This window comes from Elgaria multicarinata, chromosome 8 (genome assembly GCF_023053635.1).
Source record: "Elgaria multicarinata webbii isolate HBS135686 ecotype San Diego chromosome 8, rElgMul1.1.pri, whole genome shotgun sequence".
In the NCBI taxonomy this organism is placed as follows: Eukaryota; Metazoa; Chordata; class Lepidosauria; order Squamata; family Anguidae; genus Elgaria; species Elgaria multicarinata.
In genome coordinates, this window is record NC_086178.1 from 10,866,129 (window position 1) to 10,893,199 (window position 27,071).

The 27,071-nt window shown below is 43.9% G+C and overlaps 1 protein-coding gene across 2 annotated transcripts in view; it reads left to right on the forward strand.

The window, feature by feature from the left end:
* LOC134402435 (cytochrome P450 2J5-like) overlaps positions 1 to 27,071 on the forward strand; it is a 144,964-nt gene that overhangs the window by 43,193 nt on the left and 74,700 nt on the right. For both annotated transcript variants that reach the window (XM_063131873.1, XM_063131874.1), the window contains exons 2-4: positions 70 to 377; positions 22,602 to 22,761; positions 26,556 to 26,705. In XM_063131873.1, the coding sequence (XP_062987943.1) occupies positions 207 to 377; positions 22,602 to 22,761; positions 26,556 to 26,705 (481 nt within the window). In that variant the 5' untranslated portion in view covers positions 70 to 206. The remainder of the gene's footprint in view (positions 1 to 69; positions 378 to 22,601; positions 22,762 to 26,555; positions 26,706 to 27,071) is intronic.

Consider the following 27,071-nt stretch of genomic DNA (forward strand, 5'->3'; position numbering starts at 1 on the left):
AAATTCAAAAGTAAAATTATATAAGAAGAGATTATGCTTAATTGCTTATTTGGTTTTGTTGTTTTGTAGTTGGTGAATATAAATAGATGTTAACAGCGTACAAGAGAAAGAAGTGGCAACATCTCTAAGGCAGGCGAAAGGCCAGAAGGGAAAGAAGAGTCGACATACCCAGACATTGTAGCAACAGTCAAAGGGAAGGCAGGAGAATGATGGGGATACGGGCACTTCTGATTGCTCTGCTGGTGGCTCTTCTGATTTTGGTCTTCCTGAGACAACTCTGGTCACGCAGACACTACCCTCCTGGGCCTCTTTTCCTTCCTATCATTGGAGGCATGTGGGAACTTGGAATTAAACTACATGAAGATACTTTCATTAAGGTACTTCTTTCTAAATAATTTATTAAGACCAAATTAATCTGAATAAGAATTTGAGTGAAGAGAATTTTGAATTCTTTTCTTTTTGTGGTGACTATGGACAAAAGAGGTGTGTTAATAAAATATTGTTGAACAAATGTGATAAGAAAAGGTATATATATATATATATATATATATATATATATATATATATATTCAAAGTCAGGAGTTGCTGAGACTTTTTTCATTATCTTCCTGTTGACTAATTCTCATGAAACAAACTTTGTTGGAAAGCTGTTGGCACACAGATTCCACAAATAATAAAGGTTTTCACTGTAATTCAATTTGTATGTCCTTTAACTTTGATTTGATTTTTCTCCACAAACTGTGTTCAGGGGGAACCAACTGCTTGTTAAGGTTTATTTGTATACTATTTTTTGGGCCAAAAGTTTTCAATTTGGTAAACAGCATATTAAAGTACAATAAAATTAAGAATGTATGGGAAATATAGAACACCCCAGGATGATGCTTATCAGAAACTATTTAAGAATATCCCTCCTCATCTAAAGCACTGACAATTTTACTGGTACTATGCTATCTATGGATCCGATAGTAAATTTACTTGTACATACAATTATCAGTCCAATGAGGAATTCCAGGTCCCATGATTCCACTGAATATACACCGAACCCTCTTCTGTCTGGTTTCATTTCCAACAATGCTCATTTCTTATCTTGTCATCTTGATTCTTTGAGTTCCAGTTCTTATATAGCCAAAACAACATGCATAAGCAGGAGGCATCAGCTTTCATGGGGGAGCCCCAAAGTTTGCAGAAGAAGAAACATATTTAGAGGAGAAAAGGGAGGAGACCCCAAAACAGCCCAATGAAGACTGAGCATGCTCAGTGGCCACTGCATGCTTACTGAGTATAGTGGGAAAGTGGGAAACTGAATGGGAGGGTGGATGGAATGGAGTATCCCGAGTAGGAGCACTCCACAATGCAACATTTTGTTGTGGGTCCCACCTGCATTATACAATTTGGAAATCCTTGCTTGTATAACCAGCTGAATGCACAGTATAGTGTCTACAGAGCTTCCTCTGTTATGGCTCCTGACTGTTGGAGGGCCAACTGGCATCAACATTGATTTTATTCTGGTGCCAGGTGAAAACATAGCTTTTTAAAAAAGCCTTTAATGGTTAAATTCACTAAGATGGCACATTGTTCTAACTAGGGCTGTGATCCGCTTCTCTTCAGTTCGGTGAAGCAATAGCAAAGCGGGGGGCTTTGCCTCCATTATAGGCAGAGGAGAAGCGAGTCCGGGGGCTAGCGAAGCATAGCAAAGAGAATCGACCACAAGCGAATCGATCCTATTTTCGCGAAGTGTTCTGCCCACCATTCTGGATATTTTTCCCCATAGGATTGCATTGCGGAAAATATTAGTGTATAACTTTTTTGTTTTGAAACCCACATCCCTGAAACCTGCTGTGCTTAGGGAGTGGTGATTGGGGGTCATTTTGTGGAGATGTTCAGAGTTTTTTGTCCTGTGGTTTGCTTGCTATTAATTCATTTAGAATGGCTTAAAGCGGGATGGGGTAAGGTTTTTTTAAGCGATGAGAGGCAGTTTCAACTCCCAAACATGATCACCTGATGAAGCATCCTCCAATCCCAATGTTGGAGGGGGGGGAGGAATAAGCAAAACAGGATACTTAGTAAGTTGGGATACTGGGTAACTTTTATTTCTTTGTCTGAATGGACTTTTTCCAGTGTTTCTTTGAAGCACTAGCCCCACCAAATGCACAAACACAGCCTTAAATCATATACTAAATAAGTAAATAACAGATAGGAAAAACAGCACTGCTACCCACCCTAGCCTTGGTGAACAACTGAATAGATGTGGTGCAAGGGGATGATGTCCATATTAGACTGCAAGCCTGAGGGCAGGGACTGTCTTTTTTGCTAAGTGTAAGCCGCTCCGAGAGCCTGTTTTGACTGAGGAGCGGGGTATAAATATGATAAATGAATGAATGAATGAATGAATGAATAAGGCATGTGTACGTGCCCAGTGCACACTCCTGCCCTTGGAGGGTCATCAGAACCTTCCAAAGGTTAGCCAGTGGAGCTACTATATGCCTCTCATGAGTTGAAGTGTGCGGTAGCTTCTGAAAGACTGGTACCTAGACAGGGCCAGTCAAATTGGCACAGTTCCCCCTCCCCCTGGGCATGTCCACTTTCCTCTTACTGGTAAAAGACAGACATATCCTTTTTTTAAAAAAAAATATATTCTTCTTGTTTTTGTGATTCAGCAACGCTGCTGCAGTGCTTTTAGTTCCACCCCTGCTGTGTTTATTTATTTGTTAAATTTATATACCACCCCATAGCCAAAGCTCTCCTGGCTTTCCCTCTTATGTGAAGTCAGGCAGGCTTTCATTGTGGTTCAACTTCTTATTGTTGTTGATGATGATTAATATTACAAGCACTGCTATTATTAACATTATTATTGTTGTTTACTAATGGCTGTGTGATCACACTTCTGAAGCAAGGACGACAAAGGTTTACTCTTATCCTCCTAGCCCCCTATTGGTTATGGGATGCAAAAGGCATCTCTCTGTGCTGTTCCCACCTCACAGGACTGATTTGCATTACTGGCTTTGATGGCCTGGAAAGTGGAAACAATCCTTGGCTCACTTACTTGTGCCCCCAGAAATGTCTGCTGCATGCCCGCCTTCCCACCTCTGCCTGGGTGCTGACATTGTGGGGTATTCAGAACTGCTGCCTTGGACTTACTTCCCCATAGATCTATCACACAGTGTGTGTGTGTTTGTGTGTGTGTGTGTGTGTGTGTGTGTGTGTGTGTGTGTGTGTGTGTGTGTAGTATATCTCTGCCTGCCTCTCTACCCTCATGGTGCCTGGGAGATGTAGATGGGCTGTGTGGGTCAACCCCACAAGCCTATTGCATGCTTGCTCCCACTGCTTAGGGCCAGGGCAGAGCCACCGCCTGCTGCCACCTCTCCTCTTCTGGGCTGGTTGTTTTGCTTTGAAACAGGGCATTAGTCTTTCCTGCACTCACCCTGTTTAGACTTTGTGAAGTTCCAAGTAATTTTTTGAAGTTTGGAAGAAGAATCATAAGGTTTATCTTTAAATACTCCCCAATTCATAGCATGTTGGGATTTCCTTTGAAATGCCCATGAATAAGGAAGGCCAATTTAGCTGTCTGCAGCTATAAAAATCCCTGAGATAGTTGGATTTCTGAAAATGGGGTGGGGGGTTTTCAAAATTTTCCCCAAAATCAGAGAAGGCTCAGATTGACTTCCAACTGGGCATGAAGGTGGATACATGGATAAGCTCTCATGGTGCCGATTTTGAGGTTTCTAACATGAAAACTGATGGAGTTCTAGCATGGGACTTGAATTGGGGTCAGTAAAAAATGGGGAAAAAGGCCAAAAAAAAAATGGATGATGGGATTTGCTTGAAGCTTGCCATGAATGTGGATCTAGATGGCATCTGTGAGGGTGCCCACTTTCAAGTTTGTATCTGTAAAAATGTCAGAGTAAATCCCATTTCTGAAAATGGGGTGTAGGATTTTCAAAAAATCCCCCAAAATCAGTGGAGGATTGGATTTCCTTCCAACTGGGTACGAATATGGACACATGGATAAGCTCTCATGGTGCCAATTTTGAGGTTTCTAACATTAACAGAATAAAAGTTATAGGCCTTTGGATTTCAATGCAAGCCTATGTGGGGAAAATGGAGCTCCGATTCAGATCTGGAGCTCCACAGTGAAGCAGAGCGGACCACTGGTGAATCGGCATGGAGCAGAGCGGACCCGATCTGAAAGTTGCAGATTGGGATCCGAAGCGGATCGAGGGGTCCGTGCACAGCCCTAGTTTTAACTGTTTTAATTGTTTTTACTGCTTTTAAATTTTGTATTGTTTTAACTTGGTTCACAGTTTATTTTGTTTTTAGCTGTGTATAATTATTGTTTTATACTGTATGCTTTTATCTGTATGCTGCCCTGAGATCTTAATGATATTGGGCAGGATATAAATGTTTTAAATAAATAAATAATAGAATGAGTTAGAGAAAGGCATACCGTGGCTCCAATTGGTACCAGCACTAAGAAGAATGAAATGTGCTTGTTGTGGGTGCAGGTGAGTTACTTGTGATGGAGAGTGTGCCCATCACATTGTTGGAACAGGTGCAGGGTGTTCCTTTCATTCCTATAATCTCTGGCAACAATGACCAGGACAGCACAGGCGTGCACAGCTCATTTCATTTGACTGTGCCCCTTAAATGTCCTGATTGGAGTGGAGGACGGGAAAGCACACTTTCTCGCCCTCCACCACTGCTCCAATCGGGGCCTTAAGATCCCAATTGTTGCAGTGGTGGGGGGATAAAGTGTGCTTTCCCCTCCCCCACTCCCGATTAGAACAGTGGAGTGGGCAGGAAAGCTCATTTTCCAGGGCCACCAGAAAGTGCGTAGTTCCCCCAGGGATGCCAATGGTGCTTTCCCATCCTCCTTAAAAGCAGTGAGTGCAGGAAAGCAGAGAGAGTCCTAGGAAATTAGGCTGTGCCTGGGCACACCCAGAACATCCTGTTTGCATGTCTATGTAAGACAGCCTTTCTTAAGCTGTAGCTGATGTGCCAACTGAGCCCTCTTGTAGAGAGTCAACATCTTGCTACATTTATGTTTTCCTAATTTTAATCTTAACACTTCCAATGTGCTGTGCAAGGAGCTGCTCCTGAAAATACTTTAAAAAAATCTCCAACTCATATTTTCATGGGTGTTAAGAAGAACTGACATAAACTCACTCCTCCAGACTCACAGCCGGCTTCTGGTGCTACTTTAGACCTTTTAGAGTCTTTCACTATAGATGAGTTTATGTCTCTTTATGATCAAATATTTCCATATTATATTAAACCTGTTGTTCCAGTTGTTTCATTCCTGGACGCTTCAGGATATCTCTTGAATATTTCTGCCTTTGTACAATGGTGGCATTGTACCTCCACTATCAGAATTATTTGTATTAGGTCTGCATGGACTGAGATGCAGATGCTGCACATACGTATTGTGATATTTGAGAGACTTTCTTTCTCCACTACCCCATATACTTAAGACAGCTCAGTTTATTCATTTGAATTCAGCAAATCCGTCACCAGATGCAATCAACAGTGTGATCCTATGTGTGTCTGGTCAGAAATAAGCTGCCCTGTGTTCAGAGGGGCTTATTCCCACTGAAGTGTTTCAAGGCTTGAAGTGTAATAATATCAACTATTTTAAAAAATACAATTGATTGTACAAACATAGTAAAATCAATAATAAAGTTAACCATCACTGCATAAAGCTGTTGTGGCCCAAGCATTACGAAGACACTTGTTATAGTCCAACACACCTTTATTTAATATGGAAAGTCGAAACACGAAAAAAGAATTAATGGGGTTAAGCAGAAAGGTCAGAAAGGCAAACTCGAACACGCTTCTAAAAACTCTGATAGGGAAAAGATCGGCATATAAGGCCTTACTGAGAAGGAAAAAGTCAGTCTATATCAGCCGTAAGTGGGAAGAGCTCGCCCAGGCAGTAAAACAGAAGGATGATGGCAAATTTTGGGAAACAGTGCATGAGGGCCTACGCGCCTCCAAACCATATTTGGAAATGCAAATCCCGGCGATAAAATGGCAACAGCATTTTGAGAGTATCTTCGCTAGCTATGATATCCGTGAATCAACCGAGGAGGGACTAACCATCTCCAACCTCCCAGTTTGGCCCAACATGACAGCTAATGAGGTCAGCTGCATATTGGGCAAGCTGGCAGTAGATAAAGCACCAGGAGAAGACATGCTTCCCCCGGAACTTTTTAAATAGAATATCAACTGGTGGGCCCCAATCCTGGCAAATCTCTTTTCAAATATCAACCAAACAGGAAATATCCCAGCCGGATGGCAGTCAAGTATTATAGTCCCTTTATATAAAAAAGGTGAAAAAAATGACCCTAAAAGCTACAGGCCCATAAGTTTATTGGATATTGTTTCAAAAGTATATGGCAGATTCTTATTGGATAAACTCCAAGCGTGGGCGAATGAAAATGACATCCTGGCGGAGGAACAGGCCGGTTTCGGCCAAGGGAGGAGCACTATTGACCAATGCTTTGTGCTCAACCACTTGATCCTCAAATATCGGAGTCAACCTGGAGGAAGCCTGTACATGGCCTTTGTGGACTTCACTTCCGCCTTTGACCTTGTTGATAGAGATCACCTCTGGGACAAACTTTCACGGTCAAGCATAGACAGACGACTCCTGTTTTTGCTGCAAAAACTGCACTCACAAACGGACTCAAGAGTGAGGATTGGCCCATCTGGGACCCTCTCTGACAAAATTATCATCAGAAGAGGAGTCAGGCAGGGCTGTCTACTCGCCCCTTTTTTGTTCAACTATTATGTGAACAATCTGGTGTCCGAGCTAACAGCTCTGGACTGTTTTCCTCCCTCTATTGGCCCCAAGAAGGTCCAGGCGCTCCTTTACGCAGATGATATGGCCCTTTTATCTATTACTCAGGTCGGCCTGAAGAGACTGTTGAATAGATGTCTTTAAGGTATCTCAGCTTGGCTGCTTCATCGTCGTTTGAAACTCAATATGGCAAAGACTGAATTGCTCGTTTTTCCTCCTAAACCTTCTCCTCATCTCTCATTCTCTCTTACTGTCAATGATGTTACGCTTACTCCAGTCAAGGAAGCTCGTAGCCTTGGCTTTATATTTGACTCATCGCTCTCCTTTATTCCTCATATTGAGGCAGTAGCTAAATCTTGTCGATTTTTCCTGTATAATATTGCCAGGATTCGATCATTTTTGTCTGTCTCTTCCGCCAAGACGCTTGTTCATGCACTGGTTATTTCCCGGTTGGACTACTGCAACCTTCTTCTCTCTGGCCTTCCTTCTTCTCACATCAGTCCGTTGGTTTCTGTTCACCACTCTGCCGCAAAGATCATCTTCTTGGCTCGCCGCTCTGACTATGTTACTCCACTTCTGAAATCTCTTCATTGGCTTCCAATTCACTTCAGAATCCAATATAAACTTGTCCTGTTAACCTTCAAAGCTTTTCACGGTCTAGCTCCTCCCTATCTCTCCTCTCTCATCTCACACTATTGCCCCGCTCGTGCTCTTCGCTCCTCTGACACCATGTTTCTCGCCTGCCCAAGGGCCTCTACTTCCCTTGCTCGGCTCCGTCAATTTTCTTCTGCTGCCCCTTACGCCTGGAACGCTCTTCCAGAACATTTGAGAACTACAAGTTCAATCGCAGCTTTTAAAGCTCAACTAAAAACTTTTCTTTTTCCTAAAGCTTTTAAAACTTGATGTTGTGCAGACTTTATACTGTTAGTTTTACCCTACCCTGTGCCTGCTTACCCTACCCTGTGCCTGTTTGCATTCTCTTCCCCTCCTTATTGTTTTACTATGATTTTATTAGATTGTAAGCCTATGCGGCAGAGTCTTGCTATTTACTGTTTTACTCTGTACAGCACCATGTACATTGATGGTGCTATATAAATAAATAAATAAATAAATAATAATAATAATAATAATAATAATAATAATAATAGATTAGGCACGATCTGTAAAAAGGAAAAATTAGTAATCAACTATTCTAAAACCAAGGTGGTAGTCTTCTCTAGGAGAAATCGCGTGCACAGATGGCTCTTGGATGGCCAGCAGATAGAACAATGCATGAGTTTTAAATATCTGGGAATATACTTCTCCTTTAATGGGGGTTGGAAAACCCAAGTGGAGGCAGCTAAATTCTCAGCTATAAGATCAGCTAAAGCAATATTATCATATGGAAGACACAAAGGTGGCTCCTTGGTTGCCCCTACCCTGAAGCTTTTTGTAGCCAAATTTCTCCCACAACTATTGTATGGGGCAGAATTATGGAGTCAAGACTCTATTTCATCAGTAGAGACCGCACAGAACATGGTGTTGAAGGAATTGTTAGCTCTTCCAGTAGGGGTTCCCGCTGCCTTAATAAGAATGGAGGTGGATTTGCCCTCCTTCAAGTCAAGAATCCACAAGAGTATTATACTTTATGGGAAAAAGCTAATGACTCTAAATGAAAATAACTTAGCTAAACAATGTTTCAATGAACAGTTGGCGAAGGGGGGATGGGCACATAACTGGTTAACTTTGTCCCAGCTCTATGCCAAGGAGGTGCAGGAGCTGCTAGCTAATAACAAAAGGAGTATTGGAGATAGAATCTATGAGGCTGATGCCCAAGGAAACGCAATAGCTAGTCAATTACAGGCCTTCTCTCCGTGGTTTAGTCTTATTAAGAAAGAACAGTACTTTTCACAATATTTGCTTGACCTATCGTTTCCTGCCCTAAGAAAGGCCTTCACTGCCCTTCGTTTTCAGACAATGCCCTCTGCTTTCTTGAAGGGGAAGTACAAAAAAGTCCCCCATGCCCAGCGGATCTGTTTTTGTGGCTCGGGGGAGATCGAAGACCTAGCGCATTATCTTCTGCGTTGCCCTCTGTACAAAGAAATCAGGGAGCGTTTTCTAAAGGAACTATTGTTAGGAGGAGCGGGTTGGCACACTAGAGACATTATCTGCGATCTGCTGGCGGACCATAGTAAAGCAATCACAATTAAGGTAGCAAAGTTTGCTGCTGCAGCCCAAAAAATCAGAAATAACTTTCTTAACAAAGTCTGAGTAGATTGTAAGGGGGACCATTTGATTTAATAGTTTTGTATAAATTATCATCAGTGATCCCACCTATCTGATAGTGCCAGATATTGACTGCCAGCATTTTAGGTTATAATGTAATCACTGAAATTATCCTTGTGACTTTGGCATGTATGTCACCATTGTGATAGCAAAGGGTGGGTGCTGCAGACAAATGGAGCACCCCTAGAGTGACCCACTGACTGATTCCTTGGCTGAGAAAGGATTGTACCTCAAATATTTTGAATATTTTAAATAATGTGTGTTGCTATATGTGAGCAATTCTGTATTTTGTAATGGTCTTTGTGCTACAAACAAATAAACTATTCATTCATTCATTCAATATGGAAAGTCATATCCTGTAATTAGAAATACACTGAAAATCTCTTGGCATGGTAGTAAAAAATACACAATCTCTACTAAAGTAATTATCAATAATGTGTGTTTGTGTGGGACTCACAAAATCCAGGTTCAAATGCACTAGAAGCAGGTAATGGCTTCCCCGAAAGGTAAAAAGGTAAATACTACAGTGATTAGATAGATAGATAGATTCTCTCTTACTGTCAACGATGTCACGCTTACTCCAGTCAAGGAAGCTCGTAGTCTTGGCTTTATATTTGACTCCTCGCTCTCCTTTACTCCTCACATCGAGGCATTAGCTAAATCCTGTTGTTTCTTCCTGTATAATATCCCCAGGATTCGACCATTTTTGTCTGTCTCTTCTGCCAAGACTCTCGTTCACGCACTGGTTATCTCTCGGTTGGACTACTGCAACCTTCTTCTCTCTGGCCTTCCTTCGTCTCACATCAGTCTGCTGGTCTCTGTCCACCACTCTGCCGCTAAGATCATCTTCTTGGCCCGCCGCTCTGACCATGTCACTCCACTTCTGAAATCTCTTCATTGGCTTCCAACTCACTCCAGAATCCAATATAAACTTCTCCTGCTGACCTTCAAAGCTCTTCACGGTCTAGCTCCTGCCTATCTCTCCTCTCTCATCTCACACTATCGCCCCACTTGTGCTCTCCGCTCCTCTGATGCCATGCTTCTCGCCTGCCCAAGGACCTCCACTTCCCTTACTTGGCTTCGTCCTTTTTCTTCTGCTGCCCCTTACACCTGGAACGCTCTTCCAGAACACTTGAGAACTACAAACTCAATCACTGCTTTTAAAACTCAGCTAAAAACTTTTCTTTTCCCTATAGCCTTCAAACATTGAGTTTGTTCTAACTCTATACTGTTTAGCTTCACCCTACCCGGTGCCTGTTTACACTTCCCTGTGCCTGTTCGCACACTCCTTCCCTCTTTATTGTTTACTACAACTTATTAGATTGTAAGCCTACGCGGCAGGGTCTTGCTATTTACTGTGTTATCTGTACAGCACCATGTACATTGATGGTGCTATATAAATAATAATAATAATAATAATAATAATAATAATAATAGATAGATGGAATGTTCAGATGTACCTCTGTGGGCTTGATTTATTTATTTATTTAAAATATTTATATCCCGTCCTATATCACTAAGCTGGGCGGCATACAGATAAAAACATACAGTATAAAACAATAAATATACACAGTTAAAAACAAATTAAACAATGATTCAAGTTAAAACAATATATAATTTAAAAGCAATAGATGCAATTAAAACAGTTAAAACAATGTGCCAGTGAATCAAAGGCATTGTTAAAAAGCCATGTTTTTACTTGGCATCGAAATGAAATCAATGTTGGTGCCAATCGGGCCTCCAAGGGGAGGGCATTCCACAGTCAGGGTGCCACCACAGAGAAAGCCGTCTCCCATGTCCCATCATAACGTATATGTTGCATTGGTGGGATGCGGAGAAGGGCTCCTCCAACAGATCTAAGGTATCGGGCAGGCATATATAAGGAGAGGGCACTCTCTCCAGTATTGAGGTCCCAAGCCATTTAGGGCTTTAAACATCTTTACCAGCACCTTGAATTCTGACCGGAAGCATATAGGCAGCCAGTGCAGTACCTTTAAGACCGGTGTTATGTGGGCTCTATAAAATGTACCTGCCAGCAGTCTAGCTGCTGCATTTTGCACTAGCTGCAACTTCCGCATCGTCTTCAAGGGCAGCCCCATGTAGAGTGCATTGCAGTAGTCTAATCGGGAAGTTACCAGTGCATGTACTACTGTGGCTAGATTGTCCTTTTCCAAGAAATGCTGTAGCTGGTGGATCAGCCGAAGCTGACCCCAAGTACTTCATGCCACAGAGTCCACCTGGGCCTCCAGTGACAATGATGGACCTAGGAGTACTCCCAAGCTACGTACCTGCTCCTTCAGAGGGAGTGCCACCTCATCCAGAACAGGTTGCTTACCCAATTCCTGGACTTGGGAACCACCAATCCACAGAGCTTCCATCTTATCAGGATTCAGCTTCAGTTTATTGGCCCTCATCCAGCCCATTACAGCCTCCAGGCACTGGTCCAGCACCTTCACAGCCCCAGCTGACTCCGACGACAAGGAGAAGTAGAGCTGAGTATCATCAGCATACTGATGGCACCAACCCAAAACACCCAACAGCTTCATATAGATGTTGAACAGCACGGGGAACATAATAGAACTGTGTGGCACCCCACAGCTTAATTGCCATAGGGTGGAACAGGAATCCTCCAATACCACTCTCTGGGATCGGTCCCGCAAGTAAGAATGGAACCACTGTAACACAGTGCCTCCTACTCCCATCTCGCAGAGCCGACCCAGTAAGATACCATGATCAATGGCATCAAAAGCCACCGAGAGATCCAGGAAGATCAACAGGGTAGCACTCCCCCTGTCTTTCACCTGGAGTAGGTCGCCAGTCAGAGCCAACAAGGCTGTTTCAGTGCTGTGCCCTGGCCTGAAACCAGACAGAAATGGGTCCAGGTAATCCGTTTCTTCCAAGAATGTCTGAAGTTGCCCAGCCGCCTTTCAAGGCAGCAGGCACCACTCCCTGACAGAGGGAGGCATTTACCACTCCCTGGACCCACCCAGCCAATCATAGAATCATAGAATCATAGAATAGCAGAGTTGGAAGGGGCCTACAAGGCCATCGAGTCCAACCCCCTGCTCAATGCAGGAATCCACCCTAAAGCATCCCTGACAGAAGGTTGTCCAGCTGCCTCTTGAATGCCTCTAGTGTGGGAGAGCCCACAACCTCCCTAGGTAGCTGATTCCACTGTCGCACTGCTCTAGCAGTCAGGAAGTTTTTCCTGATGTCCAGCCGGAATCTGGCTTCCTTTAACTTGAGCCCGTTATTCCGTGTCCTGCACTCTGGGAGAATCGAGAAGAGATCCTGGCCCTCCTCTGTGTGACAACCTTTTAAGTATTTGAAGAGTGCTATCATGTCTCCTCTCAATCTTCTCTTCTCCAGGCTAAACATGCCCAGTTCTTTCAGTCTCTCTTCATAGGGCTTTGTTTCTAGACCTCTGATCATCCTCGTTGCCCTCTTCTGAACACGCTCCAGCTTGTCTGCGTCCTTCTTGAATTGTGGAGCCCAGAACTGGACGCAATACTCTAGATGAGGCCTAACCAGGGCCGAATAGAGAGGAACCAGGACCTCACGTGATTTGGAAACTATACTTCTATTAATGCAGCCCAAGATAGCATTTGCCTTTCTTGCAGCCATATCGCACTGTTGGCTCATATTCAGCTTGTGATCTACAACAATTCCAAGATCTTTCTCATTTGTAGTATTGCTGAGCCAAGTGTCCCCCATCTTGTAACTGTGCATTTGGTTTCTATTCCCTAAATGTAGAACTTGGCATTTATCCCTATTAAATTTCATTCTGTTGTTTTCAGCCCAGCACTCCAGCCTATCAAGATCACTTTGAAGTTTGTTTCTGTCTTCCAGGGTATTAGCTATCCCACCCAATTTGGTGTCATCTGCAAATTTGATCAGTGTTCCCTGCACCTCCTCGTCCAAATCATTAATAAAAATGTTGAAGAGCACTGGGCCCAGGACTGAGCCCTGCGGCACCCCACTCGTTGCCTCTCCCCAGTTTGAGAAGGTTCCATTGATAAGTACTCTTTGAGTCTGATTCTGTAGCCAACTGTGGATCCACCTAATAGTTGTTCCATCTAGCCCACTTTTAGCTAGTTTGTTAATCAGAATGTCATGTGGTACTTTGTCAAAAGCTGGTTTTTGATGGCTGAAGTGATGGCTGGTTTCTAAGCCAGCACTGCAGTTAGTCACGCATTGCAAACGCAAACCATCCCAGCGAGTCGGTCACCGAGGAGAAGGACAGGTCCAGCAGCAGGCTCGTGGGCTCAAACGATAATGAAGGACTTGGGGATACTCCTCCTCCTCCTCTAATGCCAGCTGCCTCTTGTAAAGGGGCACTTTTCCCATTCCCACCCTCAAAAAGAGAATGCCGGGCACAAGTTGCAGAAGAGAGTGGCTCTGCCTGCTCCTTCTCCTGCTTCTGTTGTGGAGCAGCCAGCCAAGGAGTTGCCCGTTTGATTTTCACAGCAGGAGAGGCAGCCTGCTTACTGGTGCCAGCCTGAGCCTTGCTGCTTCCAGCATGCCTGCTCCCTCTTCTCATGATGACTAATAAAATATTAATACTACTACTAATATGTATAAAAAGAATAAAATATTTATACTACTAATAATATGTATAAGAATATACTATATACTACTAAGAATATGTATAAGAATATAATAATATGTTTAAATGTAGGGAAATGGGACAAGAAATGTGTGTATGCTTTCCCCAAAATGCTCAATCTGTGGCTGTTGCACTTCACAAAAGCAGTGCACACACAGCACACACACAGTCCAAGTTACACAGAGAAGAAAAAGAGAATAATATTTTTTTGGTATTTTTTTGTAAATAGATAGAAGGAAACACAATCAGGATTTAAGAGAGGGGAGGGAGGCAAAGAACCAACCAAACACTACTACTAATATGTATAAGAAGAATAAAATATTAATACTACTAATAATATGTATGAGAATATACTAGTATATATACTACTAAGAATATGTAAAAGAATATAATAATATGTTTAAGAATATTACTAATAAATGTAGGGAAATGGGACAAGAAGAAGTGTGTGTATGCTTTCAAAACAAAGCTTTCACAAAAGCAGAAGGAAGTTGAAACACAGTCAGGCTTTAAGAGAGGGAAGGGGGGCGGACAACCAAACAAACAAACAAACACACACTCCAAAATTTAAAAATAAAGTTTATATGAAACCAAAGTAAGGGAAAAACACAGGGCAAACTAAGCTAAAAGTCAGAAAGAAGCAAACAAACACACACGCCAAGCTAAAATCCTAATCTATCTCCAAAGTACACAGCAGCAGCTCACTAAGTAGACCCTCTCCCAACGAACGCTAAACCCACAAGAGGCTGAGAGCTCTCTGACTGTGAGGGTGACTCTGGCTTAGTCCCCGCCTCAAACGCTAGGATTGGAGGATGATGCTTCATGAGGTGATCAATTCTCATCAGGATTGGGAGTTGAATGTGCCTGTCATTGCTTCAATAAACCCCGCTGCGCCGCAGCCGTTTTACCCTATCGTTTGTATGTAAATGTACCCGATTTTTTTAAAAAATATTGCATGTGAACCACAGGACGCAGAACGTTGAGAGTAGTCTCAAAATGACCCCCATCCACGACTCTCTGTGCACAAGAATTTTCAGAACGATAGCTTAAAAATCAACCCAGTTATCCCCAATTCTTTTCTTCAATGCAATCCTATGGGCGAAAACCACCGTTTGACCCAATTTTGTGTCATCTGCAAATTTGATCAGCGTTCCCTGCACCTCCTCGTCCAAATCATTAATAAAAATGTTGAAGAGCACTGGGCCCAGGACTGAGCCCTGCAGCACCCCACTCGTTGCCTCTCCCCAGTTTGAGAAGGTTCCATTGATAAGTACTCTTTGAGTCCGATTCTGTAGCCAATTGTGAATCCACCTAATAGTTGTTCCATCTAGCCCACTTTTAGCTAGTTTGTTAATCAGAATGTCATGTGGTACTTTGTCAAAAGCTTTGCTGAAGTCAAGATATATGACGTCCACAGCATTCCCACAGTCCACAAGGGAGGTTATCCTATCAAAAAATGAGATCAAATTAGTCTGACAGGATTTGTTCCTGACAAATCCATGTTGGCTTCTAGTAATCACTGCATTGATTTCAAGGTGTTTACAGATTGACTTCTTTATAATCTGCTCCAGAATTTTCCCAGGGATGGATGTCAGACTGACTGGTCTGTAGTTCCCAGGTTCCTCCTTTTTGCCCTTTTTGAAGATAGGGACAACGTTAGCCCTCCTCCAGTCGTCCGGCACCTCACCCATCTTCCATGATTTTGCAAAGATAATAGACAAAGGTTCTGAGAGTTCTTCTGCTAGCTCCTTCATTACTCTTGGATGCAGTTCATCAGGCCCTGGAGATTTAAACTCATTCAAGGAAATTAGGTGTTCTTTGACCATTTGTTTATCAATCTCAAACTGCAATCCTGCCCCCTCAACTTCTGCTTCACTTTTTCCAGGGGGGTCATAGACCCGCTTTTGGGAGAAGACCGAGGCAAAGTAGGAATTGAGCACTTCAGCCTTTTCTTTGTCGTCTGTTATCAATTTGCCATCCTCATTAAGCAGTTGAACCACCATTTCTTTCCTCTGTCTTTTACTATTCACGTACCTGAAGAAAGCCTTTTTATTGCTTTTAGCATCCCTTGCTAATCTCAGCTCATTCTGAGCTTTAGCCTTCCTGACGCCATTTCGGCACTTCTGCGCCACTTGTCTGTACTGTTCTTTTGTAGCCTGGCCTTCCTTCCACTTCCTATATGTATCCCTTTTTGTTTTCAGGTCATCTCTAAGCTTTTTGTGGAGCCACATTGGTTTTCTCTGTTGTCTTCTATCTTTTCACCTTGTTGGAATTGTTTGTAACTGTGCCTTTAAAATTTCATTTTTTAAATACTCCCACCCATCCTGCACTCCTTTTCTCATTAGGCTCCCTTGCCACGGGACCTTACTTATTATAGTTCTGAGTTTATTAAAATCAGCTTTCCTAAAATCCAGAGTACGTGTATGGCTACGCTCGACTTTTGTCTCCTTCATAATCAAGAATTCAGGCATGACATGGTCACTTTCCCCCAGAGTTCCCGTAACTGCCACTTTATCCACTAAGTCATCCCTATTGGTCAATAACAAGTCAAGGATTGCCGATCCTCTAGTTCCTTCCACCACTTTCTGTAGATGTCCCACTTTCTGTAGATGTCCCTCTCCCAAGGGTGCATGGCCTTGGTCACATGTCTAATGCTGAAAGCATTGTTTGTAGGTGAAAACTCAGAAGGCCTCTTTCCAACAAAGTGACACACTGTTGGCCTGGTTCAGATGACACTCTGGACTTTTTGGTTTGCTTAACCATGTTCAGCTGTGGTTAATGCAAACCACAAGTGGAATACTTTCAGACGACCCTTTTAAACCTTTTGTGGTTGAGTTTTCCTTAAACACATGCTAACCACAACGTGGTTAGTGGAGCACCTGATTCCTTCAACTGATCCCCCCTGAATCCCAGCAGTCCTAGCGCTAGGAGCCTTGGCAGTTACGGTCATCATTTTAGAGCAGACACCAATGTAATTAGCAATTACATACATTCGTTGCCCCGTTTAGTGAGCGGTTCCTTTGTTTTCTGCATCACCATGCCTGCTATACCGCTACAGTCATCACAGCGGAGGTGGAATCTTTCTAGGACAGCTGCGCTGCCACAGTAATTAGAACCTGTTGTGTGTAATGGGGCTTCAATGAGGTAGGAGAAACGGATGTTCTGTATGGGGAAATTGCAAGCGGGGATTGAAAACGCTCAACTGCAAACATGCTCTGGTAAGAAGAGCAAAAATCGCTCCAAAAAACTAATGTGAAACACAAAATGGGAGCTGCAGTGAGTGCATCAATCAGCAGTTCAGAACAGCCATAGAAACTGCAGGCAAGAGTGGCCCCACCTAGTTAGTCCATTCTGTACCAGAAGCTCTATGCCTTAACCCCTTAACCATGGCCCCTTAACTAAAGACACATGTCAGATGACACTTTTAGCCATGGTTAGTGCCACTAACCATGTTGCACAATAATTATGGAAAGTGTGTGTCAGAAGACACCGTTAACCATGGTTAAGCATTCTGTTAACAATTTTGTGGTTAAGCAGCAAGGTTTAGCGTGTCATGTGAATGGAGTCTGTGGCTCGGTTCAGATGACACTTTGGGCTTTGTGGTTAACATAACCGTGGCCAGCTGTGGTTACACTAACCACATGCAAAATGGGTGCAGCCAACACCGTTAACACTTTTGTGGTTAAGTTTTCCTTAACCACAAAGCAGTTAGTGCAGCACCTGAGTCCTCCAATTCTTTTGCCCCATATCCCAGCAACCCATGCAGAAGGAGCTCCATTGCCCATAGGGAGTGGGGTGGGGGAGTGTGTGTGTGTGTGTGTGTGTTTAAAAAAATAAGTAGTTATAATTGTGCTCGAGTGCTCTTGCGCTCCTTCGCATTTTAAAAAAAATCAAAATGGTGGCCACAATGTGTTCCATCCTCCAGGGACGTTGAACACCGCATGTAGGTTAAGCAGGATGGTTTAGCATGTCATCTGAACTGGGCCTTTGACAGCATTACTCAAAGACAACCCTGGAGAAAGCATGCCTTGAGTGGTAGTAACATGTGATCCAGTGGATAGCATGCAATCTCAGTTCAAATCTTCATTCCAACATTTCCTTATTTTATTGATCAATGAGAAAGAAAAAAGTCCATGTCTGGAAACTATTAAACTACCAACTTAAATCAAAGATATGCAAGCATCTGCCTTGCACAGGTTACCATGACATGTTCTGGTTCCTGACTTGGAGCTAAGCAGAAGCAGGGAAGAGCAGCTGGCCCAGCTCAAGTAGGAGCTATAAAAGTAAGCCAGATTCCCAGGGAGCGAGCGAACAGGAAGAGCAAACAGGAGTTTGACAGGGGGAGTTCGGCACAGGAGGTCAAGGGGGAGGCCTCTTAAAAAATAAATAAAATAATAAAAAAAAAAAAAAAAAGAGGTGGGAAAAAAAAAAGAAAAACATAAAGAGAAAAAAAAACCACAAAACCACCACCAAACAAAAGCAAAAAAAACCCAAAAGATTACTTTCCCTTCAGACATCCTCATATAGTTGTGTACCTTCAGAGAGGACACAACAAAGCAAAGGCAATTCTACTATAATCAAAAAGGAAAAAAACCAAAGCAGAAATCGACAATATGGATGGAAAGGAGTCCCTAGAGGTGGTGACCTGCAAAGGGTGTGCAATGTTCGTGTTTCTGCCTGAGCTCAACATGGCGTACACCTGCAACAAGTGCAAGCTGGTGGCACTTTTGGAAGAAAAAGTGAGGGGACTTGAGCGGCGAGTGTCCACCCTCCAAGGAACAAGAGAAGTCGAGGAGTTCTTAGACCGAACGGTGGAACTGCAACAGCAACAAGAAGCACATGAGATTGAAGAACAACAGCCAGCTGAAGCAGAAGTGGAGTATGCTGAGGGGAGGAAAGCCAATGAAGAGGAAACTCCCTGGAAAAGAGTGACAGTTAGGAGAGGAGGAATTAGAGGGCGTTCTGCACCGGTGGAGCCATTGGAGTTAAGCAACTGCTTTCAGCTTCTGGAGAATGAGACTGAAGGACAGTTTGCAGAGGAAGAAGTACAGGAGACACCACGCAACAGTGACCAAGAGACAGAAGGTAGGTCAACCAAGAAGAAGAGAAGAGTAGTCGTTGTGGGAGACTCCCTGCTGCGTGGGATTGAAACCCAAGTATGTCGTGAAGACCCATGGACTCGCCAGGTGTGCTGTCTCCCTGGAGCACAGATTAGAGATGTGACTGTAGGGTTACCGAAGCTCATAAAGCCCACGGACACATACCCCTTTCTTCTCATCCATGTGGGAACAAATGATGTCTCCAAGCAGAGCTACGAAGAAATCATTTCAGACTTTGAAGTTCTGGGAAGGAAACTGAAGAACTTTGGGGCCCAGGTAGTTTTCTCATCCATCCTCCTGGTTCTTGGAAGAGGATTAGAAAGGGAAAGAAAAATACTCCAGATGAACGACTGGCTTCGAAGGTGGTGCCGTCGTGAGAGTTTTGGATTCTGGGACCACGGGCTACGCTACTTGGAACATGGACTGCTGGCAAGGGATGGGTTGCACCTCACAAGGGCTGGAAAGAATGAGTTCGGCCACAGCATGAAGAACTTGATCAGGAGGGCTTTAAACTGAATCTTACGGGGGTGGGAGACATAAATTTTGAGGCAACAATGGATGAAGGCCAATGCACCACACTACAGAGAACAGCTCCAATAGTGTCCCAAAATAGTGTCTGCAACAAGGTAGGAACAAAGCCAGACTATAGAACACATGGTCTTCGATGTCTATATACTAATGCCCAGAGCATGGGAAACAAACAGAACTCTTGAACTCTTATTACATGAAGGCAAATACGACTTGATAGGTATAACTGAAACTTGGTGGGATGACTCCCATGACTGGACTATAGCAATTGAAGGATATAACTTGTTCAAAAAGAACAGAAGAAATAGAAAGGGAGGTGGAGTTGCACTATATGTTAAAAATACCTATCCCTGCACAGAAATACAGGCGGATGAGACTGGGAGCCCCGTCGAGAGCATCTGGATTAAAATAAATGGGGCTAGGAATAAAAAGAATATGATAATCGGAGTCTACTACCAACCACCCAATCAAGGAGAAGACGAGGACCAAACTTTTGAGAAACAAATTGCCAGTTTTTCAAGGAAGTGTGATGTAGTAGTGATGGGGGACAATTCAGTGCCCCATCTAATCATGTTTCTTGGGATCAGTTTCAGTTGTTGCAGCCTGATGATGTGGACAAGACACTTGAATCGGTCCATCCCACTACATGTAAGCTTCACCCTTGCCCATCCTGGCTAATTTGATCTAGCAGAGGTGGATTCAAGGAAGTATGATGTAGTAGTGATGGGGGACTTCAATTACCCTGATATCTGTTGGGAGACCATTACTGCCAAAAGCAGCCCTTCCAAGAAATTCCTGACATGTATGGGTGATAACTTTCTCCTACAGAAAGTGGTGGAAGGAACTAGAGGATCGGCAATCCTTGACTTGTTATTGACCAATAGGGATGACTGGTGGATAAAGTGGCAGTTACGGGAACTCTGGGGGAAAGTGACCATGTCATACCTGAATTCTTGATTATGAAGGAGACAAAAGTCGAGTGTAGCCATACACGTACTCTGGATTTTAGGAAAGCTGATTTTAATAAACTCAGAACTATATTAAGTAAGGTCCCGTGGCAAGGGAGCCTAATGAGAAAAGGAGTGCAGGATGGGTGGGAGTATTTAAAAAATGAAATTTTAAAGGCACAGTTACAAACAACTCCAACAGGGAGAAAAGATAGAAGACAACAGAGGAAACCAATGTGGCTCCACAAAAAGTTTAGAGATGACCTGAAAACAAAAAGGGATACATATAGGAAGTGGAAGGAAGGCCAGGCTACAAAAGAAGAGTACAGACAAGTGGCGCAGAAGTGCCGAAATGGTGTCAGGAAGGCGAAAGCTGTGAATGAGCTGAGATTAGCGAGGGATGCTAAAAGCAATAAAAAGGCTTTCTTCAGATACGTGAGTAGTAAAAGACAGAGGAAAGAAATGGTGGTTCAACTGCTTAATGAGGATGGCAAATTGATAACAGACGACAAACAAAAGGCTGAAGTGCTCAATTCCTACTTTGCCTCGGTCTTCTCCCAAAAGCGGGTCTATGACCCCCCTGGAAAAAGTGAAGCAGAAGTTGAGGGGGCAGGATTGCAGTTTGAGATTGATAAACAAATGGTCAAAGAACACCTAATTTCCTTGAATGAGTTTAAATCTCCAGGGCCCGATGAACTGCATCCAAGAGTAATGAAGGAGCTAGCGGAAGAACTCTCAGAACCTTTGTCTATTATCTTTGCAAAATCATGGAAGACGGGTGAAGTGCCGGACGACTGGAGGAGGGCTAACGTTGTCCCTATCTTCAAAAAGGGCAAAAAGGAGGAACCTGAGAACTACAGACCAGTCAGTCTGACATCCATCCCTGGGAAAATTCTGGAGCAGATTATAAAGAAGTCAATCTGTAAACACTTTGAAATCAATGCAGTGATTACTAGAAGCCAACATGGATTTGTCAGGAACAAATCCTGTCAGACAAATTTGATCTCATTTTTTGATAGGATAACCTCCCTTGTGGACTGTGGGAATGCTGTGGACGTCATATATCTTGACTTCAGCAAAGTTTTTGACAAAGTACCACATGACATTCTGATTAACAAACTAGCTAAAAGTGGGCTAGATGGAACAACTATTAGGTGGATTCACAATTGGCTACACAATCGGACTCAAAGAGTACTTATCAATGGAACCTTCTCAAACTGGGGAGAGGCAACGAGTGGGGTGCCGCAGGGCTCAGTCCTGGGCCCAGTGCTCTTCAACATTTTTATTAATGATTTGGACGAGGAGGTGCAGGGAACGCTGATCAGATTTGCAGATGACACAAAATTGGGTGGAATAGCTAATACCCTGGAAGACAGAAACAAACTTCAAAGTGATCTTGATAGGCTGGAGTGCTGGGCTGAAAACAACAGGATGAAATTTAATAGGGATAAATGCCAAGTTCTACATTTAGAAAATAGAAACAAAAGGCACAGTTACAAGATGGGGGATACTTGGCTCAGCAATACTACAAGTGAGAAGGATCTTGGAATTGTTGTAGATCGCAAGCTGAATATGAGCCAACAGTGCAATATGGCTGCAAGAAAGGCAAATGCTATTTTGGGCTGCATTAATAGAAGTATAGCTTCCAAATCACGTGAGGTCCTGGTTCCTCTCTATTCGGCCCTGGTTAGGCCTCATCTAGAGTATTGTCCAGTTCTGAGCTCCACAATTCAAGAAGGACGCAGACAAGCTGGAGCATGTTCAAAAGAGGGCAACCAGGATGATCAGAGGTCTAGAAACAAAGCCCTATGAAGAGAGACTGATAGAACTGGGCATGTTTAGCCTGGAGAAGAGAAGATTGAGGGGAGACATGATAGCACTCTTCAAATACTTAAAAGGTTGTCACACAGAGGAGGGCCAGGATCTCTTCTCGATCCTCCCAGAGTGCAGGACACGGAATAATGGGCTCAAGTTAAAGGAAGCCAGATTCCAGCTGGACATCAGGAAAAACTCCCTGACTGTTAGAGCAGTGCGACGGTGGAGTCAGTTACCTAGGGAGGTTGTGGGCTCTCCTACACTAGAGGCATTCAAGAGGCAGCTGGACAACCATCTGTCAGGGATGCTTTAGGGTGGATTCCTGCATTGAGCAGGGGGTTGGACTCGATGGCCTTGTAGGCCCCTTCCAACTCTGCTATTCTCTGATTCTCTGATTCTATGAAGGCAGAGAGGAGAGGTGCTGCACATGGCCAGAAGCTGCAGAGGTGAGGATGCAAGGAAGGCTGGTGTTCATGTAGTAACTAAAAATAATCTGATTTATTTGATTGCCACATTTTTGTTCCCTATTTTGACCCAAATGGCAGATAGTGAAGAAATATGGAAATATTTGCTGTGTGTGGCTAGGACATCAGCCTATGATATGCGTGTCTGGACTCCAAGCTGTGAAAGAAGCGCTGATTACCCACAAAGAATTATCTGAGCGACCGTTGACTCCTTTCTTTAAAATTTTCGGAAGAGAAATGGGTAAGTTGTGAAGAGTAAGAACTTGTATTGCTCCTATTTTCTGGAGGAAATCCTATGAAACTTTCAGCCAACTTCAGATATCATTAGCAGGTGAAATCAGGAAATAGCAATTAAACTGTATTTACCAGCTGTTAAGAGGATTGCAACATAAGCAGTTAAATATTTATTTATTTATTTATTTATTTATTTATTAAATGTATATACTGCCCCATAGCCAAAGCTGTCTGGGTGGTTTACAAAAGTTTAAAACAGTGAACATTAAAAAGTACACAAAATTTAATATAGAGTAGGGGTGTGCACAGACCCCCCGCTCTGCTTCACTTGCAGATCCGCCATTTTCCGGATCGGGCCGCTCCGCCCCACCCCCGCTCCGCCCACTTCCGCTCCGCTCCGCTCGGAGCTCCGGATCCGGATCCGGAGCTCCGTTTCCCCCCCCCCCCATAGGCTTGCATTGAAAGCTAAAAAATTATAAAACTTTTTTTCTGTTCAAGTTAGAAACCTCACGTTTGGCACCATGACACCTCATGGGGGTATACACACGCACGCCAAGTTTCAAAGCAATCCCATCATCCCCTGATTTTTGGGGAATTTTTGAAAATCGGGCACCCCATTCACACCCCTTTCCATAGCTCCGTCAATTTGCACGTTAGAAACCTCAAACTCGCCACCATGAAAGCTTATCCAGGGATACATACGCACGCCGAGACTCAAGGCAGTCCCATCATCCCCTGATTTTGGGGGAATTTATGAAAATCCAACACCCCTTTCAATAGCTCCGTCAATTTTGCACGTTAAAAAAAACCCTCAAACTCACCACCATGAAAGCTTATCCAGGGATACGCACGCCGAGACTCAAGGCAGTCCCATCATCCCCTGTTTTTTGGCGGGGCTTAAACATGCAAAATTTGGAACTTCCAAAACTCCAAGTGAGCGCAGGAAGGACTTCTCCCCTGAGTCAAAGCCACACACACACAACATCCCTGCGAGGTGGGCAGGGGAGGAGGGAGGGAAGGCAGGCAGGCATGCAGCTGGCATTTCTGGGGGCATAAGGAAGTGAGCCAAGGATAAGCCAGTAATGCATATAAAAAGGAATAAATCAATCAATAAACAAAGGAGGGGTGGAATTAAAAGCAGCAGTGTTGCTCAATAAACAGCAAGAAGATTTTTTTAAAAAAGGCTATATCTGTCTTTTACCAGCACTAGGGGGACGTGCCCGGGGGAGGGGGAAGCAGCTGCCAGTTCAACTCAAGACAGCCACCAACAGCTCTGAGATTAAGAAGTAAACGCTCACTTCAACTCATAACAGGCATCGCTCCACCACTAAAAAGTGAACATTCACTTCAACTCATGATAGGCATTGCTCCACCGTTTTACTCTCTTTGGAAGGCTCTAATGGCCTTCCAGTGCAGGAGAGAGTGGGGGCACGTCCACAATGAGATGCCCTAGGGGAGCTCATCCCCTTGCACCACATCTTTTCAGTTGTTCCCCAAAGTTAGGGTGGGTAGCAGTGCTGTGTTTCTATCTCTTATTCTTGGCTTAGTATATGATTTCAGGTTGTGTTTGTGCATTTGGTGGGGCTACTGTGTTAAAAAACACGGGGAAAAGCCCGTTCAGATGAAGAAAGAGAAGTTTCCCAGAATCCCAAGTTACCTGTTTTGCCTATGCCCTCCTCTAACTTTGGGATCATCATGACCGGGAGCTGACTCTGTCCCTCAGCCCTTTGAAAAAGGTATTTTTCCCGCCGATTTTTTAAAAACTTCTAGCGCGCGACCCGTACGATGCAGAAAGTTGAGAGTAGTCTCAAAATGACCCCCATCCACGACTCTCTGTGCACAAGAATTTTCAGAATGATAGCTTAAACCCCCCCAGTTATCCCCGATTCTTTCCCTCAATGCAATCCTATGGGCGAAAAGCCGAAAACGCCGTTTGAGCCGCGCGGTTGACCCGATTTTCAAAAAAATATAGCACGCGACCCACACGACGCAGAGAGGTGAGAGTGGTCTCAAAATGACCCCCATCTACGACTCTCTGAGCACAAGAATTTCCAGAACGATACCTTCAAAAACAACCTAGTTATACGCGATTATTTGCCGCAATGCAATCTTATGGCGAAATGTTTTCAAGATGGCGACCGGAGCGCTCCGCCTGAACTAGGAGCTCCGAAAAATGGTCGCTTCTCTTCGCCTTGCTTCTAGGGGTCCGCGGTCTGCTCCTACTCCGCCTCTGGGTAAGGCGGAGCAGGCCAATCCGCTACTGCTTCTACGCTCCTAATCGGAGCGGATCACACCCCTAATATAGAGCATTATTTTATGGAATCAAATATACCATTACCTTCACTTGGAGGACAACAACGGAGACCCAAAATAATGGTGATGAATTTTCTCAAGGACAAGTCTTGCTGGTTTGAAAGGTATACCTGGAAGAGTCACAGACAGGGGATGGAGGGACCATTTGGCAGGAGGGATAACTTGGGCACCTGGGGCGTCCTTCTCTTCCTCCTCCTTCCCTGCTAGCACCACTGCCACTGCAATAGCATGGATGGGAATAGGAAAACTAAGTGCCCTTCTGCTGCTCCCAGCCTGGCTACCATGTCAGCGGGTGGTGGTGGTAGTGGAGGAGAGTGCCTGCCCCTGGCAGCTGCCCCGTCGGTGACTCGGTTACTTCTGCAATAGCCAACTTGCACAAATGATCACCTTAAGGCAGTGATATATGCAACGTGAAAGGGATAAAGGGTGCCTATATGCTTTTAATACTGTATACATAAGCAACTTGGGGATTAATGAAGGAACTGTGTGCATGTTGGATGTGTTGGATGTGTTTCCTGGGCACTGGCCGGGTTGTTCCTCAGCTCTCATGGGATGGCAGTAAGAATGGCTCAGCTTGTGCCCGCCACAATGAGACAGACGTGGCTCCATCTATCCCTGGTTGGAAGAAGGTTCAAGGAAGCAGAGCTCAGAACTCAGAAAAGACCGAAGACTTCCAGTTTGAGAGGACCTTGCTGGCAGAAGGTCTTCAGGCCAGAGATGGTGTCTCAGGAGAGCAGGAGGGTGTGAGATGATGGTGGAGCTTCAAGCAGGCAACATAACCCAGCACCAGAAGGCTTTATGCAGAGGTCTGACCAGAGCAGATTGCAAAGAAAGGAATTGCCTTAGAAGACAGAAGAAGGAGGAAGAGGAAGACTGTTGTAGCGTTGTACAGACTTGATTTCTGGCTTTGTGAGATTGGCTAGGGTGAAGCTTAGCAGAGAAAACTGAGCCCAAATTAGGCTAGGGAAGACTCTCTTACATATTATAAAAAGTAACCAAGCATATTTTAAACAATCTCAGCCTATTACTCATAAAGTGACATCAAACCCTTTAATTTTTAAAATGTCTCTCTAGTCGTAAATATCAGTCACATGCCTTCACTATAGAAACTGGAAAGCTGAATTTCTATAAGCAAAAGAATTTTAGCATTATTTGAACTTTTTATAGCACCATTCCCTTACTGTGAGATATACTTTGGAGCTTTATTAAAACTGTGGCAGGGAGTTCCATAGATCCAAGTATCAAAGTTTTGGAATGGATACACAAGTTGTTCTTCTACAGAAGCATGCAGTGTTGTCAGTGGTATCAGTAACTGTACTGGATGGATTCTGCTTCAGTAATACAATTCTTAGTTGCTAAAAGAATGGGCCACTTTTCGATGTATAGACCTGATCTCCAGCAGATGTTGACTTTCCTAGGCTGGCAACCTCACGATTTTAACATGCAGTTTGTGAGTAACAATTTCTCATTGGTTCTTGATGGCTTCAGGTCTTTTAGCTTCAAACGGTCACACCTGGAAGCAGCAGAGACGGTTTGCTCTAGTGACTCTGCGGAAGCTGGGACTGGGGAAGAAAGGCATGGAGCACCAAATACAAGAGGAGGCCCAGCAGCTGGTGGAGAGTTTTGCACGTGCAAAGGGTATGTAGTGCTAGGAAATGATGCCGACATGCGTCCCAATGTGCAGAAATCTTTTTGTGCTCTGTAAACTGGAATGCAATTTCATTGATGTTACTTGAATTGTAATGCAAAAATTAGGACTGTGCACCCCTTACCCGAACCACTTCGAACACGATCTAGACCCTCCGGATCGGAACCAAACTGGTTCAGGTCAATCTGGACCTGCCACGATCCACTCCAGAACCAGATCCAGAATGAGATCCGGAGGTCTGGATCGATATTCGGCTCCCATTTTGCCCCCCTTCCCCACTTACTTGTCTCCGTGGCAGATGGAGGAGGCAGGTAAGTGGGGAAGGGGGACAAAATGGGGGCCGTATAAGCCCCCCT